Source organism: Tamandua tetradactyla, chromosome 5 (assembly GCF_023851605.1).
Source record: "Tamandua tetradactyla isolate mTamTet1 chromosome 5, mTamTet1.pri, whole genome shotgun sequence".
Classification (NCBI taxonomy): domain Eukaryota; kingdom Metazoa; phylum Chordata; class Mammalia; order Pilosa; family Myrmecophagidae; genus Tamandua; species Tamandua tetradactyla.
This window is the reverse complement of record NC_135331.1, coordinates 100,257,095-100,276,211: the sequence shown is the minus strand read 5'-3', so window position 1 is coordinate 100,276,211 and position 19,117 is coordinate 100,257,095. Positions and strand designations below refer to the sequence as shown.

Sequence of the window (19,117 nt, the reverse complement as noted above, 5' to 3'; positions counted from 1 at the left end):
TGCTTACTTAGGATAAAATACTAACAAATGCAGACTGAATTGTGTAATTAGAAAATCATTAATTTGTACTCTCCAGGCAAATAACCGAGTTCAAAAAGTACCATAAGTGGTTGATAAATTGATAAGGTAAAAAGTTGTGGAATAGGATAATTTCTTCTAGTGTCAAGTATCACCCCCCCACACACACAAAAGTATCACCTCATAGATTAACTTGCTAACAAAAAAAGAAAAACTCATCTTTTAATGGAGAGATTTGCAGTTACCATTTAAACCAAGAGATCAAACTTGATATCACTAATAGTATTTTTTGTCTCCTGATGTGATGTGAAATGAAGAACTAATCATCACCTACAGAGTATTTTTTCCACCATGTTTAACCTAAAGCTAATCAAGCTCAAGACTCATTTTCCCAGTTTATAGGAAACAGAGAAGATGGAATAGGTCAAACACTACCACATGGAAACAAACAGTAAAATCTAAAATTTGAGCTGTTTTATAACAACTGGCCTGGATTTTCAAAAAGTCAAGGCCTAAGGTAAAAAAAAGTGTTCAGGAGACTGAAGTTACAAAAGATGTAAGCAAAAGCAATGCACAAACTCTGACTGATTTTGCTAAGGAAAAAAAGAAATAAATAAAAAGATCACGAAAGAAATTTTGAGACAGCTGGGAAAATCTGAATGTGGACCAGACAGTAGATGATATCTGGGCATTACTATTACTATTAATTACTATTACTATTTTCTTAGATATGATGATGGGACGTCAAATAATGTCCTTCTTAGGAGAGAATTGCTAAAATGTTTAGAAATGAAATGTTATGTTGTATACAACAAATGGTTCAAAAGTGTGCAAATACAAAAAAGCAAATGTGGCAAAATATTAACCACCATCGAATCAAGGTGGAAGGAATGTGGATGTTTACTGAGAAACTATTTTGACTTGTCTGAAATTTTTCATAATAAAAAGCTAGAAATACCTCCTTGGCCTTCTAAAAAATGTCACATTTTATAAAATAAAAATAAAAATAAAAATAAAATATAATAATAAAATATAAAAATGATAATTCCCTATAGCTAATTTTCTTATATTCAGTACTATAGAATATTATGTTTTTTATAAGATAGCAACGATAAAAGTGAAATCCTGATTTTTTTTTTTCTTTTAAAAGCATATCCTAGCAGGCTGCAGTGGTTCAGCAGGCAGAATTCTTGCCTGCCATGCTGATTTCCAGTGCCTGCCCAAGCAAAAAAAAAAAAAAAAAATAGAAAAGTATATCTATATGTACTATACTCATTTCAAACTAATGACTTCTCATTATTTTTTGTAGTCCATGAATGAAAATATGTGTATTTTAAGAGTGTGTAGACCCCACACAGTTTTATAAAAATATGTTCAAATCTGATAAAGTACCTGTAATAGATGTACACATCTGGTCTCAAATATTTGGACTGAATATAACTCAATTAAAATCTATTATGATCAAATAAGAGGTTACATTACATACTTAAAATCACTTATATTTAGTAAAAAGTTTAGTAAAAAAGTGGATACCTACTTGATATCTTCTGAGTGAAGGTAAAAGTTACTACATGCTCTTCCATGACATTCTCTAAATGTTGTTTTTCTTCTTGTAGTGCCATTCCAATTAAATGTAACACCTCAAATAAAATGTTTCATAACTTTAAGTAAAAAAACCAAGTACATATTTTTATAAGTAACAAAAAACAATTCACTACTGAAAAAAGATGAACAATTAAAGGCTAAATTCAAAAAAAAGCAATTCAAGCTACTAATTTTTATTAAATTCAAACACTAAGCGCTACATACATTCTAAAGAATTCTCAGCAAAGAAAACAAAAATTCTGTTTTAGCCAGGAAGAAAATTCAATAGCAAATTCACAGTATAGACTAGAATTACTATCATATGTGACCAGTAACTGATGTAATATATACTTTTAAGTTTTATTCCACTAACAGCCTAAAAAAAAAAAATTCTAAAAATCAGTGACCAAATAACTACAGAGCTGAAAGCATCTATCATGTAATTATCTAGCCTAGGATATGCTCTGGTTAAATTTCTCTTTCTAAGGACTACATTTTAATAATCTCAGAAAGAGACATACTTTTATCTCAATGCAATATAGGTTTTATATATGTTAGTAGGAAAGCTGGCCTGAATTTGAATCTTGGCTTCTTCACTGTTTTCAAGCTACATACACTTAAGAGTTCCGAGAATTACAACTACTAAACGTAAAGTGCCTAGCACAGAATAAGGCATATAGCAGGCATTAAGTTCTTAATAATTATTGTTATGCCACGTACTAGTTGAGTAATGTGGGCAAATTAACTGAACTTCACCGAAACCTGACTTTCTTATCTATATGATAGAAAAAGTTTTATCTACTCATAGGGGTGTTGTGTGAATTCAATGAAATAATAATGTAAGAAAGACTTACATTAAAGCTATAAAGTAAAATGCAAACATAAGGTTCCAGACTTGCCACTTATTAGCTATAGGATCATAAGTCTCTGAATCTCAATTTCTTCAACTGTAAAATACAGATATTGATGAACTGAAGGGTTTTTTGAGAGAATTAAATAAGAAACAAATGTACAGGGTAAAACATTATACAAATATCAGAGCACTACACATACAAAGACAGATCAGTACCAATCAATAAGCAGTGACAGACAGACTGGCTAATGGGACTGAGATCATCACAATCATATGATATAAAACAACTCTGTTATGCTCTCATTTTCATTGCGAGACATAAAAACAGTTAACTGTATTTCCAATAAAGGTAACATTGTACATTTTTATCCTAAATTTCCATGTACAAGTTACAGATAATTCTGGTTTCTGCTACTAAAATAAAAATAATAAATGACTTCAAACCTACCCTTTGCAGCATGGATTCTGACCAGGCATATCCATTATGTTCTACAGCCCATTGCAGTATTGTTCCCATGATGCATAACATGACATCTGATTGCAAAATGTTAACCAGACTTGCAAACAATGGGCAGAATGGAGGTAAAACTGGAGGTGGAAGTGCTGAAAATAAAGTTATTATTGGTTTCCTTTGTAGACCATACTTAAAAAAAAATCCCAAACCATCACTCAAAGAATATTCATTAACAAACATCTTAAAGGTATTTTTACTTTCTCAAGGTCATTCAAATGCATAAAAACAGCTACAAAAAAGAGTAGTGGTAAAAATGACTAAAGAGCTGAGACACAACCATTAACCAACAGGTGACTAAATACAGATTATTTCTATATTACCATATTTATTATTCCTTTAAACAGGAGAATGTTTACTCTGAAAGCTTTGTATTTAAATCTTTCACTTCACCCAGCACAATTATAATGATAGTAGTCAACAGAAAACAATGTTTTATAAAATGGCCCTATATACAATTCCTAGCACAGAAGAGTCTTGCCACTTTTATCTTACCATCTAATAAGCAAAAGGGACAGGCATGAGATTTTGGAAAGAAGAAATTGAAAATACCTGTATCTTCCCTATTTTGTCTTTTTAATTTCCGTTGAGCTTCCTCTGCCTAATAAAAAGTAATTTGGACTAGAATTAGTAATACAAAACAACCTAATATCCTAAACTAGTGACATGAGACAATTTTTGCTGTATTAACTTCTGATTATAAAGATTTTTAGTGTTGTTGCTCTCCCCCAACTTGAGATGTCAAAGTTATTTTTTTTCCACTAAAAGAATCACCAAATAATTTCCTTGCTATATTAAAATGTAAGGGGAATATGTACAAATCTAAACCAAAAAAACTTATATAGATCTGTGCTCTATGAGCAACATTAACTAAACAAAAGCTTCATGTTTAAGTTTTGTTTGATGTCACTCAATGAAAAAATGTTTTAAAAGAAGACTGCTAAAAGGCAAAATTTAACTAATGAAGAATGATTAGGGAAATTCCACAAAAACCTATAGAAAAGCATAATGTTAAATAGTATCAATTCTGAAATGTATTTAAAATGGGTTAAGTGATTTTAATACAGGTTAATAATATATCTTCAAAAGCCCATAAAAAACATATAATGATATATAACTGCCTGGCTATGTATATAAATATATATGTACATATAAAACACTAGGGAGGGAAAACCCAAAATGTTAGGTGGTAGTAATATAGATAATTTGCACTTTCTTCTTTATAAACCTTTTATATATTTTCCAAATTTTCTACAACAAAATGCAAACTTTTTCAACATGTGAAATAGCAAAAGTTGTTAAAGAAAAAAAATCCACCCCCCCTCAGTATACTTTTAATTTTCTCAATTACCTTTGACTGCTCTGCCCTTGAAAAGTGATAGAAATACAAGTTGAACTCTTTCGCACATTCTGATTTCAATTCGTACATGCCTCGTCCTGTTAATCCAGGTTTCCTATGAAAGAAAGGCACTTAAAATATTATTACTAAAGTCATACATTAATAGATAAGACAGACTTAGAGATCAGAATAAGAAAGCAAAGTTCTTATACACTGGTATAACTTTCTGTGGGTTAATTTGGCAAACTGAATCCAAAGCTTTATATGCACCCATTTTTTAAACATTTTTCTTATTGTATAATATAACATATATACAAAGCAAAGCAAAAAAAAAAGCAATAGTTTTCAAAGCCCTCTTCAACAAGCAGTTACAGGACAGATTCCAGAGTATGTCATGGACTACTATACAATCATTTCAGAATTTTCCTTCTAGCTGCTCCAGAGCATTGGAGGCTAGAAGAAATAAGTATTTTTTCATTATCACAATTGACTTTTTTTTTCTTTTTTGTAAAAAATAACATATATACAAAAAAGCAATACATTTCAAAGCAAAGTACAACAAATAGTTGTACAACAGATTTCAGAGTTTGGTATGGATTACAATTCCACAATTTTAGGTTTTTACTCGTAGCTGCTCTAAGATACTGTGCAGCTAAAAGTAGTTAAAAGGGGCAGGCCATGGTGGCTCAGGAGGCAAGAATGCTCGCCTGCCATGCCAGAGGACCTGGGTTCGATTCCCGGTGCCTGCCCATGTAAAAAAATAAATAAATAAATAAAATAAAATAAAAGTAGTTAAAAGATAAGGAGACTAAAAAAATATCAGTATAATGATTTGGCAATCATGTTAAACCTTACCTTCTCTGTATAATTCTACTATCACCTTTGATCTTTCTCCTACTTTTTAGGGATATTTGGGCTATGTTCATTCTACCTCTTTCATTTTACCCTTATCAAAAATAAGGGGTCAGCTGAAGGGATAGATTGTGCAATAGGACTGAATATAAAAACTCAGAAATGGACAGCACAACACTACTTAACTGTAATACAATTATGTTAAAACACTGAATGAAGCTGAATGTGAGAATGACGGAGGAAGGTTGGGGGCATAAATGAAATCAAAAAGAAAGATAGACAATAAAGAATGAGATGGTATAATCTAGGAATGCCTAGAGTGTATAATGATAGTGACTAAATGTACAAATTTTAAAAATGTTTTTGCATGAGGAAGAACAAAGGAATGTCATTACTCCAGGGTGCTGAAAATAGATGGTAATTAGTATTTTAAAATTTCAAATTATGTGTGAGACTAAAGCAAAAAATGCTTATTTGGTACAAAATTTATATTTTGAATAGTGCATTTCCTAATATAACTTATGTAGATAGTTGAACAACATAAGTACTTGGAAACTTGGGTAGGACATGAGATTTTCTTGGTTTGTCCAGAGTGATGCCCCGATGAATCCCAGAGTGATTTGATCAGTGAGTGGGCTCAGCAAAGTCCCCTTTGGGGAACGGTGAGAATGGGGAGAATTCAACCTCCCCAAGTTGAATTCTTGATATTCTCACAAGCAGTGTGGACAACCAAAGCTGAGCCCCCAGTCATGAGGTTTATTCATATGAAACTTAACCCCACAGGGGCTAGGTCAAGCCTACTTAAAATTAGGCCTAAGAGTCACTCCCAAGAGAGCCTCTTTTGTTGCTCAGATGTGGCCTCTCTCTCCAGCCAACACAACAAGCAAACTCACCACCCTCCCCCTGTCTACGTGGGACATGACTCCCAGGGGTGTGGACCTTCCTGGCAACATAGGACAGAAATCCTAGAATGAGCTGAGACTCAGCATCAAGGGATTGAGAAAACCTTCTTGACCAAAACGGGGAAGAGTGAAATGAGACAAAGTGTCAATGGCTGAGAGATTTCAAACAGAGTTGAGAGGTTATCCTGGAGGTTATTCTTATGCATTAAGTAGATATCACCCTGTTAACCAAGATGTAATGGAGAGGCTGGAGGGAACTGCCTGAAAATGTAGAGCTGTGTTCCAGTAACCATGTTTCTTGATGATGATTGTATAATGATAAAGCTTTCACAATGTGACTGTGTGACTGTGAAAACCTGGTGTCTGATGCTCCTTTTATCTACCTTGTCAACAGATTAGTAGAACATATGGAATACAAATAAAAAAATAGGGGGAACAAATGTTAAAATAAATTTAGTTTGAAATGCTAGTGATCAATGAAAGGGAGGGGTAAGGGGTATGGTATGTAAAATTTTTTTTTTGTTTGTTTTATTTTTCTGTTGTCTTTCTATTTCTTTTTCTGAATTGATGCTAATGTTCTGGGAAATGATCATGATGACGAATATGCAACTATGTGATGATATTGTGAATTGCTGAGTGTATGTGTTGGGAATGTTTGTGTTTCTTGTAATTTTTTTTTTAATTAATTTAAAAAAAAAGAGATGTAACGGAGAGGCTGGAGGGAACTGCCTGAAAATGTAGAGCTGTGTTCCAGTAACCATGTTTCTTGAGAATGACTGAATAATGACATAGCTTTCACAATGTGACTATGTGACTGTGAAAACCTTGTGTCTGATGCTCCTTTTATCTACCTTGTCAACAGATGAGTAGAACATATGGAATACAAATAAATAATAGGGGGAACAAATGTTAAAATAAATTTAGTATGAAATGCTAATGGAAGCAAGGGGTAAGGGGTATGGTATGTATAATCTTTTTTTTTCTGTTTTCATTTTATTTCTTTTTCTGTTGTCTTTTTCTGAATTGATGCAATGTTTTAAGAAATGATGAATATGCAACTAAGTGATGATATTGGAATTACTGATTATATATGTTGATGTTTTAGTTGATCTGTTGAATTTTTTTAAATTAATAAATAAATTTAAAAAAATAACAAAATACCCACTGATATATAGAAATGAAGAATATCATTTTTTCGCAAGGGAGTGATATATGATCGATGTTCAGATTTGCATTTTATGCAGATCATTTCTGGTTGCTGCGGGGAGAAAAGATTTGAGAATGGCTAGATGCAGGAGAAGTCAAAAATGATTCTCAAGTCTTAGAGAAGCAAACTGCTGATGGCTAGTATTCCTTGAGAGAGGGACATCCTCAAAAAAAGTCTATTGCAATATCTAGGAGAATGAGCTGACTGATTAGACCTGATTTCCCACAAAATAATCAATATATTTTTAGAACTAACTGAGTAGTTTTATTTTCATGATTGGTTTCTGTATCAGATTCAGGATCAACTTAAATCTTAACAAATTTGGGCATCCTTGTACTCAACACTTTATCCTCCCCCAGTTAAAAAAATTCCTGACTGTTTATATAACATTTTTAAATTTAATTTAATTTTACAAGGAAAAAAAAGAATATCATACATATCAAGTGCTAGCAAAGCTTCAGGGCTGTCTCTAATACTACTAGTAGGAGTATAACTGAAGACTTAACATTGGAAGGTAATTTTGAAATATCACAATGTAATACGTGCCTTCCCTTTGACCCAGAAAATCTTCAAAGACATATTTTCAAACATCATAGATACATACATGTGTAAATGATACATGGGCCAGGATATTCAGAATTCTGTTGTTTGTAATAGAGGAAATTTGACAACTTAAAAATCTACCACTATTAGAGAAAAGGTTAAACACCTTACACTATATAACAATGAAGAAATAAAAAAGAATGAAGTGGACCTATATTACTGAGAAGGCTTATTACGTTAAAAAAAAAAAGAAAAACATTTAGAAACACACATATAGACATAAGTGTTACATGTACCGAGACAAATTTAGAATGATAAATGTAATAGAAATCATATAAGTGGTTGATAGGTAATGTTATTTTCTTTGTACTTTTCTGTATTTTTATACTTTATTTTTCTCTTTTAGAGAAAAATAAATAAAGAGAAATAAAGACACTGTCTATAGGGAGGGGAGCAAGAAAAAAGCAGGATTAAATGCAACAATTTGGGATAAATTGGTTTATTTACTGGGCACACATTCTATCCCAGAAAAGACTATATTCAGAGGCTATCCTGAAATTTAGGTGGCACGTTCTAATGTAAACAAAGAAAGCTACATTAAGAAACCTCAATTCCTGACGGCTCCCACGAGCGGACTGGCGTGCGGGAGCGCGTGGCCGCCTGGGTCACGCTGCGGAAGCCCCCGCCTCCGCAGCGCACCATGTCCGGGCAGCTGGAGCGCTGAGAGCGCGAGTGGCACGAGCTGGAGGGAGAATTTCAGAAACTGCAGATTCTTATTCATTGCCCATAGAAAGATGGCATCTGTGCCTGGAGAAACCAGGTGAGCACCGCTTTCACACAGGAGTGGGTTATCACACCACGATGGGATGCACCAAGAAGGATGTGGCATTGCTGGAGTGTCTTCCTGCCCCAAATGCATAACTGAAATCTCATCACAGGGACATTCTACCAAACGACTGGACTGGACTCAAAAAAAAGGCCAGTATCGTGAGAGACAGAGATAGGCCAAGGACTTGGTTAAAGGTGGCTACAAGCAGCCCTGCAAAGCGTGAGCCTGCGTCTGATCCAGGATCTAGAGGAAAGCTGCCCCAAAAGGATGTTAACGGCACAGTTGGCAAAATTTGAACTTGAGTAGCATATGAGATCACAGCATTGTGTAGTGTCAAGGTTAACTTTTCTGTATTTGATAATTGCACTGTGGATGTACAGGAGAATGCCATTGTTTTTAGGAAACACACACTGAAGCGTTTAGGAATAAAGAGGTGTGATGTCTACCACTAACTCCCAAATGGTTTCGAACAGTAGTGGGCAAACTTTTTTGGTAAAAGGCCAGACAGTAATATTTTCGGCTTTTTGGGCCAGACGGTCCCTGTCACAACTACTCAGCTCTGCAGTTGTAGTGTAAAAAAGCAGCTGCAGACGATATGGAAGCGAAAGGGTGTGGCGGGGTGCCAATGAAATTATATGGATACCAAAAATTTGAAATTCATATAATTTTCACATATGATGAAGTAGTTTGCTTTACATTTTTTTATTTTCAACTATTTCAAAATGCAAAAAAATTTTCCTCGCTTACTACCTGTATGGGTTGAATTATTGTCTGCCAGAATTTAGCTGCCCCCAGAACCTCAGAATGTGACTTTATTTGGAAATAGGGTCTTTGCAGATGTAATTAGTTAAGATAAGGTCATACTGGAGTAAAGTGGGCCCTAAAGCTGATATAACTGGTGTCTTTATGATAAACTTGGAAACTTGGACAGAGCCCAGAGAGAGATGGCCATGTGAAGTTGGAGGCACAGACTGCAGTGATGCTGCCACACACCCAGGGCCACAGGAAGTGGACGAGGCAGGAAAGGATTGTCTTCGAGAACCACCAGCAGGTGCGTGGCCCCTGCCCACACCTTGGTTTTGGACTTCTGGCCTCCAGAACTGCAGGAAAATAGATGTCTGTTCTTTTTTCTTTTTTAAAAAATATTTTTATTTAAGAATACAAACAATACACTTAGAACCACCAAAAACTGGATATCTTAGTTAGTTTAACCATAGGCATATTTAAATAAAGTAGCTAAGTAATCATTGTAAAACCTGTGTTTGCACAGTAAGTTTCATAAACCAATTTAAAATTAAGGCAACAAGGGAAAAATCTACAAATGCAGATAGAGGTACTTAAATTCTATGTATTAAACACTAACTTAAATACCATTTGACCAACTGTCAAAACTGAATGGTCTCAAAATATAAAGTAGAAAGTTATTACAAATATCAATGTTGCTATAGTAATGACCTGTGTTACTAAACATTTTCTGATTTCAGGCGAATATAAAGATACTGTGCTGGTTTGAAAAGGATTATGTGCCCTAGAAAAGCCATGTTTTTATCCTAATCCCATTTTGTAAAGGCAGCCGTTTCCTCTAATCCCTATTCAGTACTGTATGCTTGAAACTGTAATTAGATCATCTCCCTGGAAACGTGACTCAATCAACAGTGGTTGTTAAACTGGATTAGGTGGAGATGTGTCTCCACCCATTTGGGTGGGTCTTAATTAGTTCACTGGAATCCTATCAAAGAGGAAACATTTTGGAGAATGGAGATTTCAGAGAGAGCATAACAGAACGACACAGCCACGAGAAGTAGAGAGTCCACCAGCCAATGACCTCTGGAGGTGAAGAAGGAAATGCCTCCTGTGGAACTTCATGAAACAGGAAGCCAGGAGAGAAAGCTAGCAGATGATGCTGTGTTCACCAAGTACCTTTCCAGATGAGAGAGGAACCCTGACTGTGTTCACCATGTGCCTTCTCACTTGAGAGAGAAACCCTGAACTTCATCAGCCTTCTTGTACAAAGGTATCTTTTCCTGGATGCCTTTGATTGGACATTTCTATAGACTTGTTTTAATTGGGACATTTTTTTGCCCTTAGAACTGTAAACTAGAAACCTATTAAATTCCCCTTTTTAAAAGCTATTCTGTTTCTGGTATATTGCATTCTGGCAGCTAGCAAACTAGAACAGATAGAAATGTTTTTACAATTAACATGAAAATTTGAACCACCTAAACATAGGCATATTTAAATAAAATATCTAAATAATCATTGTAAAAAAAAAAAGCTCAATTCATTTACTTAGATTACCAGCTCAGCTTCATTTCAATTATCTGAAACCATCAACTATGAGTATATATTTTAAAGGTAATGAAAACCCTCATACGGCTTAAGTTCCTCGTACAGGTATAGATCAAAGAACTGAAATGTCAATGAAACTGTCTCAAAAATCTAGTTCAGAATTATGTATTTGAAAGTATTTGTCACTCTTCAAAGCAACAGACGTCATTCTCAATTCCATCAAGGAAACATTTCTTGGGGATGTATGTATAAAATGAATGTATAAAAAGATGAATGTGAAATAAAAGGAAGCAAACTCACTTGAAAGAGGCAACTGCTTCAATTACACTCTCCATGCCAGTTTCCTTGTTCTCCTGAAGGTGTAAGAAACAAGTGAGTGTGTTTCATGTTAGTAATTATAAATGCTTAGCATTGTGTTTTTATTTTATTAACCCTCACAGAAGCTCCATGAAGTAGATATACTATTATTCCTAATTTTACAGATGAGGATTCCATAGTAAACATAATAATTAATATACAATTAGGCAGATGTTTTGGTAAACTGACATTCATTCAGACTGATAAAATTAAAGTAAAAAAAACACTTGTCACTACCATAAGGAATCAAAGTAAAAGCTTTCAAAAGGAAGAGAGTGAAAACAACATCTATAACATTTAAACAAAATTTATGCAAAATATTTGCAATATTTTGTGAAATGGCTATACTAATTTCCTAGGTATTTACAATAATACAGCATTTCCCAATCACATCCCTTTCATAGTGAGATGTTAATACAATTCTGAGAAATAGGAATTCTCTGATCAAAAATGTTTGTGAAGTATGGTTTAAGAAGTTAAACATGTATTTTTTACTATAAGACTTCTCAGAATCTTTATCTTGATAATATAAAATGATTCCCTAAAGGTAATATAGTATAAAAGCAATACCCAAATACTTTTTCCCTGGAATACCCATTTTATATCTTGTGGGGTTCTGTGGAACACAAACCAGGAAACACTACACTAAAGCCATGACCTTGCATAAGGTATATAACATTTCTGAAGGGCTGTTTTAAATTTTAGTCACCCTTATTCTAAAGTCTAGGCTAAACTACAATTGCTTCTTCATCTAGCAACCCAGGATTCATTTCTTGCATTAAAAAGTCCAAGTCATTTTACCCTACTAGATATTTGGTGGTAATAAGAAAGTATTAATTATTGCTAATATTTTTAGGTGTGATAATGGTATATGGATATGTCATATATATGTTTTTAATCCATATCTTTCAGATCAGAATTTTTTGACATCAGCACTACTGACATTTGGACCAGATAATTCTTTGTTGTGGGTGCTTGCTCTGTGCATTGCAGGATGTTTAATAACATCTCTGGCCTTAACCCACAAGATGCCAGTAGCACAAGTCCCTGCTCTCTAAGTAGTGAAAATAAAAAATGCCTTTAGATATTGCCAGATGTCCCCTACGGGATAAAATCTACGCTGGTTGAGAACCATTGTTTTAGATACATATAATCCTATTTTATAAATGAAATGATAAATCTGGTATTTTCTATAAAATAGAGAGTTAGTGGTGGGGGTACAGATGTAAAAGATTGCTTAGCTATCTGTTAAAGATGGTGATGGGTGCATGGGGGCTTGTTACACTATTTTTACTATTCATGTAAATGTCTGAAATTTTTCATAATAAAAAATTTTCTAAAAGAATCATTATGTAACAAATATAAAATAGGTTGAATTCCCAGAAGAATGAATGTTAAAGTTGAAAGTTTTGATCTACGTCTTACTGGATCTCTGTCTTGTCCTGGGCTTTTGCTTTTTAGCTGTTTTGGAGTTCTCGTGTTTAAAGGAGTTTAGTCGTCTCTTCTGTTTCCCACAGGACAAACTTTCCTCTCCTAAATATCTCAAGCTGGGAGGCCTTTGTCCAAGACTGTCCACTTCTATAGTTTTTAATACTCCTTTTGTTGTCACTAGCTGTTTTTGCCTGGGAGGCAAATTCTAGGAGAAGGGTCACCCCGGGAGAACTTTCTGAACTTGGTCTTTCCTGGCTAAAACAGGGTTAGGGGCTCATGAAGGGGGCACAAACTGGCTCCAAAGAGCCCCATGAGGGTGTTAGGAAGGATGCCAATAACTTCTCTGATGGCTCCCCAAAGCCTGAGCTTTCCTGGCCTGCCTAGTATATGCAGCCCTTCAGCTAACTTTCCCTCACATCCCTGAGGAAGTTCTGTGTCTTTAAATATCCATCACCTCTACTCCCGTCCAGGGTGGGTTAAAACAATAGCTGCCCTCAGGGCCAGGACACAGCCCCATACAAATTTGCTAACCAAAAGCTGTGATCAGTGACTGGCCATGCAAACCCCTGTTCTTGGGAAAAAGGATTTTTATGTCCTCAGCAGCAGTTAGTCAGGGACTGGGCCCTTCAGCGGCCTGTTGCAAGGGTGGGGGATGGACACTGGTACTGTATGGAGAGAGCAATTTATAGTTCTTTACTGTAATTTATCAGCCTGTTCCTCCTGCTCTTCCCTGGATGCTATACAGTGTTATTCTGGCCTCTGGAGTTTCAAAACAGTTGTTTCAGAAAGTTCATGGCTGTTTAATAGTTATTTTAATGGAAGGATTGAATCCTAGATTTCCCTACTCTGCTTCTTCCCTACAAGTCTGGGTTTACTTTTTTTCAACATCTTGATCTCTTTCAAGGCTTCACTGTAAAAGATTCTATTTTCTATTCTGCTTTTTACTCCCAGTCCCCAGTTTTTTCTTTTTCTATTTATTTCTAGTAAATGTTAATGCCCTAGAACTATAGTTTTTACCACTGTGGGAAAGGTATATTGAAGTAAATCTATTTTTAGTACAATGATAAATAGGGAAGGATTTCTACAATTTTATTTTTAAAAACATAGTTACTTACATCTTCAGGTAAAGACTTTACCAATTCACTATGAGCCATAGGTCTGATGCTCAATTGGTGGATAATCTCCCGCTTAATTTCATCTGTAGCATTTACCTGCCCAACACCAGGACTAAATCTCTCTCCTGTCAACAATGTGAAAGTATATATATACATATTTAATGTAATCACAACATTTATGTGATATATACTTATAAACCATGCAACACAATTTATTTGTCTACTTAGGTCTCTCTGTGCAATGGGAAATCAATTGTTCTGGCAACAAGCTAGGAAGAGAGCAGCTCCCAACCAAACTTCTGTGTCTCAGATACAATGAATGCAGGCTTGATACAGTTGAGAGAGAACTCTGGTTGCTATTTTGAAGGAATGGGATTAGAAAGTTGGAAAGGAATTAGATGTAGTGAAGAACTGGTGCAGCAATGGCTATACCAGAAGCCTAGATAGCTGTTTTTACTCCATTTGCCACATGACAGAAGGAAGGGAGGGCTTTCCTTTCCTCTTCTATCTAGTGACAAATAAGGTATCACCTTCTGAGACCTCCCTCATTGGTATCACCTCTTGATAGTATTCAGGGAGCCAGGATTCTCTACACTATGGACTACAGACGGTCTGAAATAGTAGGGAAATAAAAGAAAGTAAGAGTTAAAATAATGTGAAAGACAGGAAAAAAGGCACTGAAAATATAGGCAAGAAAAGAAAGGTATACTTATTATAGATCTCCATTAAATTGGAATTATTATATCTAACGTCAAGAATACACTTTTGTACCACAAAACCATGGAGAAAAACATAGCCAAGATATAAAGTAACAGTGGACAGCTCCTAAGTATTCTAATCCTTGCTTGCTAAATTCCGCCTGCGTTATTTTCTCAAGTTAGTCTTCCAATTTATTCAGCTTCACTTGTCATATTCCCTCTGTTCTCCAAAGGACCACAGCACAATCCCTCTCAGCATTACACTGACAAGAGGGAAGAAAAAGATACCAACTCCAATTTCCTTTCCCTAAAACTGAGTATCAGTTCAAAACAAAAGAAATATAGTTTGGAAGTTCTGAACTACTTACTGTCACAAAATTCAGGTTAATTTATTAATGTCTCAAACAATCCAAACTTACCAACAAGCATTATAATGAGGTATAGCATTTCTTCTATTAGAGTATTGTTCTGCTGAACTATATCCTATAAAAGAATTGGGGGGGAATAAATTTCAGAGATAAGAAAATGCATATCATATCATCTTAGATAATTAACATAGCCAAAAAGAATGAAAGATGATTCTGTTTCTTTAGTGATGTGCTGACGTCTCATAAAATATGTTCTTACCTTATGGGTAATTTCAGAACTAAATCGTTTTCCATAGTCTGGAGTACTGAAAATCTGATAAAGTTCAAAGCGGCTGAGCATTATCATCAGGAAATGATTTGGATCCATCATAGATACACCTGTCTTTTTTTTTTTTAATGTTTGAGATAAAGGAAGAAGAAGGTCAAAGGTTACCAAACAATTAGTGAGGAACATTTTGCTTTGCAAACAAACAACAGAAAGCAGTTTACTTGTTCAGCAACCCCAATAAAAGATGGTAACCCACTAAGCCCAATACCCACTTGTGGCAGCCAACAAGTATGGATAGGAACCTAAACTGGTAAACAACGATGACAACAACAAAAAATAAACCCTAAACCAACATGTCAGACTAACTTGGACTAGGACTTATTTTAACTTTGCTTTCAAATAGTTGTACCAGTATGAATTCACTTCCAAAGTTTTATTTCAGGGTTCTCTCATCAACATCCGGTGTGGGGACTCGGAGAGAAATGAGGTATGTTGCTTAAGCTTCTCATACTGTATTATGCACATCATTTTAAATGCTTATTAAGGACTCTCATCCTTTTTGTGTGGGTGTGTGCTGAGCATTCATTACACTACTTAAGTGGCAGATTTTAAATACTAGCTTCAAATATTCCTCAATTCTCCTTTAATACCATTTGAATAAATTATAAATCAAGCTGGATTTTAATTTATTTGAAACAACATTTTTCTCTGAAATTTACATTTCTTGACTTTCATCTATTCAGCAATATTATGGCATAATATAGGACAACTATGCTTAGCATTCTGCTAGACACACAGGATAAGAAGAGGAATAAGATATCCACCATGGCTTAGTGGTAGAGAGGAAAAATAAACAGGTATCTCTAATAACGAAAAGGAAAAGTAAATAGGCAATTACAATTCTGAGTCACGAATGCTATGGGGTAAACACCATAATATGGGTCCCTGTAAAAGAGATACTTAACCACGTTTTGGTGGGTCAGGAAAAGATTCCTGGAGAAAGTGATACTAAACTAACACTTATAGGAAAAGAAGTTAGGTAAATGGAAAGGGGAGGGGTGGGCAGTCTAGGGAGCAAGAGGAATAAATGTGCAGAGTTTAGATTTAAGAGTGAGCATGATAAATTCAGGGAATTTTCAACATAGTTAAATATTACTGGCATGGGATTAGGGAATGGATAGTACCTCAGACCTTGGAAATGAATTTAAGGGGTTGAATCTTTAACCAGAGGACAATGAAGAAAGGATGGCTTTCAGATTTCTAACTGGGTAGATTGTGGAACAAGGTAGGAAGAGTATAAGATCAAGAGAAGGTATGCAGGAAATAAGTGGAGTTATTTTGAACATGTTAAATCTGAAATATGTCTAGGAAGAAATGTTTTAAAGGCTGTAAGCTAAATGAGTTTGAAGCTTAATGGACAGAACTAGGTGGCGTTAAGAGCTACCTATGTGGGGTTACAAATTTGGGAGTGATATCACAAATGACTGGGTCCTGTAGAAATAAGAACGCTTACAACCTTTAAGTTCAATGCTTTAAATTCATTACCTGAAGCATTACTATATCCTTGTCAAACATTTCACGTCGGCATTTCACATTATGGTAGTAATAAATCTAAAAAAAAAAATTAATTATTCTGGGTTAATAGTTTTTTTTTAAACTTTTTTTATTGTGAAATATATTCACAAAAAAGTAGTTATGGACAGTGCAACATGGCTCAGTGGCAGAGTCCTTGCCTGCCATGACGGAGACCTGGGTTTGTTTCCTAGTGTGTACCAATGCAAAAAAAAAAAAAAAAAGCTGTCATACTCATTTGTTAAATCCTATCTTCTCAGTTATACTCCTCCTCCTTTTTTTTCTTTTTATGAAAAATAACATATATAAAAAAATAGGTTAATAGGTCTGGGAATCGAGCCTGGGTCTCCTGCATGGAAGGCAAGCACTCTACCACTGAACTATCCGTGCACCCAGGTTAATAGGTTTTATTTGTCTAATTCCCTCCATTTCACACTCCTGCAAAAGCACATAACTTTGCACACAAACATATACATAATGTGGTTTCCCTAAAAGTAACACTATTTTAAGAGAGATTAATTAATTAGAAATTTCCAGATTACAGTGGTCACTCCATGGTTCATAGTTTGCAGCCAACTTTCTGGGTGTCCTAATAAAGCAAAAAGTTGTTCAGTTGTAGGTTTAGAGCTACAAAAGAAAAAGTGGGGGGAGTGGGAGGGAAATCATGTCAAGCACTGGGGAGATTTAAAAATTAAAACCTCAATTTCAGAGATATACCAAGTGAACTCAACTTTTCACTCAATTTAATTTAAATAGATGAAAACTGGATTATTTTTTAAAATAGCTAACCTTGCTCTAAAAAAATGATTTCATGTGAAAATCAAGACTACTGCTGTTCATTTTTACTTTTTGTATTTTTTTCCTTTTTGTTTTTTACTATGGTATTGATAATTGTTTCTTGACAAACTATGGATAAAAGTTCTAAGAAACTTTCTGAGATATCATCTGGTTTATCATTTTAAACATTTTAAAAACAGATACTCAACTTTCAATGACAAAGTACTTTGAAAATTACAACCTTCACGGAGACTAAGAAATGGAATGAAAACTATAGGATTAAAAAGAGAAAACATACCTGGTTTACTAGAGAGAACCCATTTCTTCTCCACATTCCAGCATGTACTTGGGCGCATAAAACAAGACATCTAAGAGGGTGTTCTATCAACATAGGGGGGCTAAGTTCACTCTGTAATACAAAAATGCACAAAAATCTCAACTGCTATAAGAAGGTTGGTTAACAGGGAGGGAAGTTTTATATAAAACAGAAATAAACATTTTTAAAGGTTTTTTTTTGTTTCAAAATTATTTCAAATTCATGGAACATAATAAATAGGTATTTGACTTTTAAATGTCAGTACTTACTAGAGGTAGCAGCTCTGGGAATTTATACGCCACTTCACTTTTGCTTAATAATACATGTAAACCTGCATAGAAGAACAAAAAAAATTTCTAGAAGTGAAAACCTTTTAGGAAAAAAAGTTGAAATATTCACTCAACTTCATAGTTAACTTCTTTTTTCTCTTTCTCTTTGGGAACCTATCAGGTTATAAATTAAGATATAAAAAGAATGGCATCCATAATTGAAGCTTTTTCAATTCTATACTCATGAACTTCTGCTCAAAGGCACACTTAGAATTAGAGGTTTAAATACATGTGCTGACATACAGTGATGACATTTTCTGGAAGTAGACACTGAACATATAAATATAGCAAAAGTAGCTATTTACCTATAAAAGCAACTTATCTGTTATACCAACTTTTAAGAGTCACAAAGTTTTCTGGCAGTTGAACAGAGGAATGGGCTCCAGGAGACATGCTCTGCACTGATCCTGACCTACAAATTAAGTTACTCAGAACTTCAAGCTTAGGATCAAAAATTCCTAACTGCAATGTTTTCTTTTATACCTTAACTTCAGTTCATTCTCATTATATACTGTTTATATTGTTGTCTAAACAGAGAATGCTTTTTACAATCTATGTTTGCCACTGGCTCAAGCTTGGGTTTGGTTTTTATAACCCAAGAAAACTCGCATTACTAATTCCATTTTAGTCACTTGTTCTCAATATTTATTGCTCAAAACCCCATTATTACACACTCCATTATCACACACTTCTTGAACTGTTTTGTGTATTTTCCTTAGCTCTCTGATTAGATCATAAGTATTCAGTCCAAGGTCTATCAGATACAGTGAAAGAGAATGTTCAAAAACATTCACTGAACATATTTAAGGAAGGCAGGGAAATAGGCAGAAATAAGAACATTTTCAGGGTATTGCCAGTTTTCCCCTTGGGTAACTCTCAGCATCAGCTTCCACTCACACAATCAGAATTTTAGAGGCAAAAGAGATCAGCAGGTGAGTTGGAGAGAGCACCCAGTTTCC

At 34.6% G+C, this 19,117-nt stretch overlaps 1 protein-coding gene across 4 annotated transcripts in view; it reads right to left on the bottom strand.

The window, feature by feature from the left end:
* The window catches only part of UBR2 (ubiquitin protein ligase E3 component n-recognin 2), a 165,647-nt gene that overhangs the window by 37,872 nt on the left and 108,658 nt on the right, over positions 1-19,117 (bottom strand). For all 4 annotated transcript variants that reach the window (XM_077161820.1, XM_077161818.1, XM_077161817.1 and 1 more), the window contains exons 16-26: positions 18,099-18,160; positions 17,812-17,922; positions 16,710-16,775; positions 15,156-15,278; positions 14,948-15,011; positions 13,831-13,955; positions 11,228-11,280; positions 4,318-4,420; positions 3,519-3,567; positions 2,904-3,058; positions 1,556-1,658 (exon numbers count right to left, since the gene is read on the bottom strand). In XM_077161820.1, coding sequence (XP_077017935.1) covers positions 1,556-1,658; positions 2,904-3,058; positions 3,519-3,567; positions 4,318-4,420; positions 11,228-11,280; positions 13,831-13,955; positions 14,948-15,011; positions 15,156-15,278; positions 16,710-16,775; positions 17,812-17,922; positions 18,099-18,160 — 1,014 coding nt within the window. The remainder of the gene's footprint in view (positions 1-1,555; positions 1,659-2,903; positions 3,059-3,518; positions 3,568-4,317; positions 4,421-11,227; positions 11,281-13,830; positions 13,956-14,947; positions 15,012-15,155; positions 15,279-16,709; positions 16,776-17,811; positions 17,923-18,098; positions 18,161-19,117) is intronic.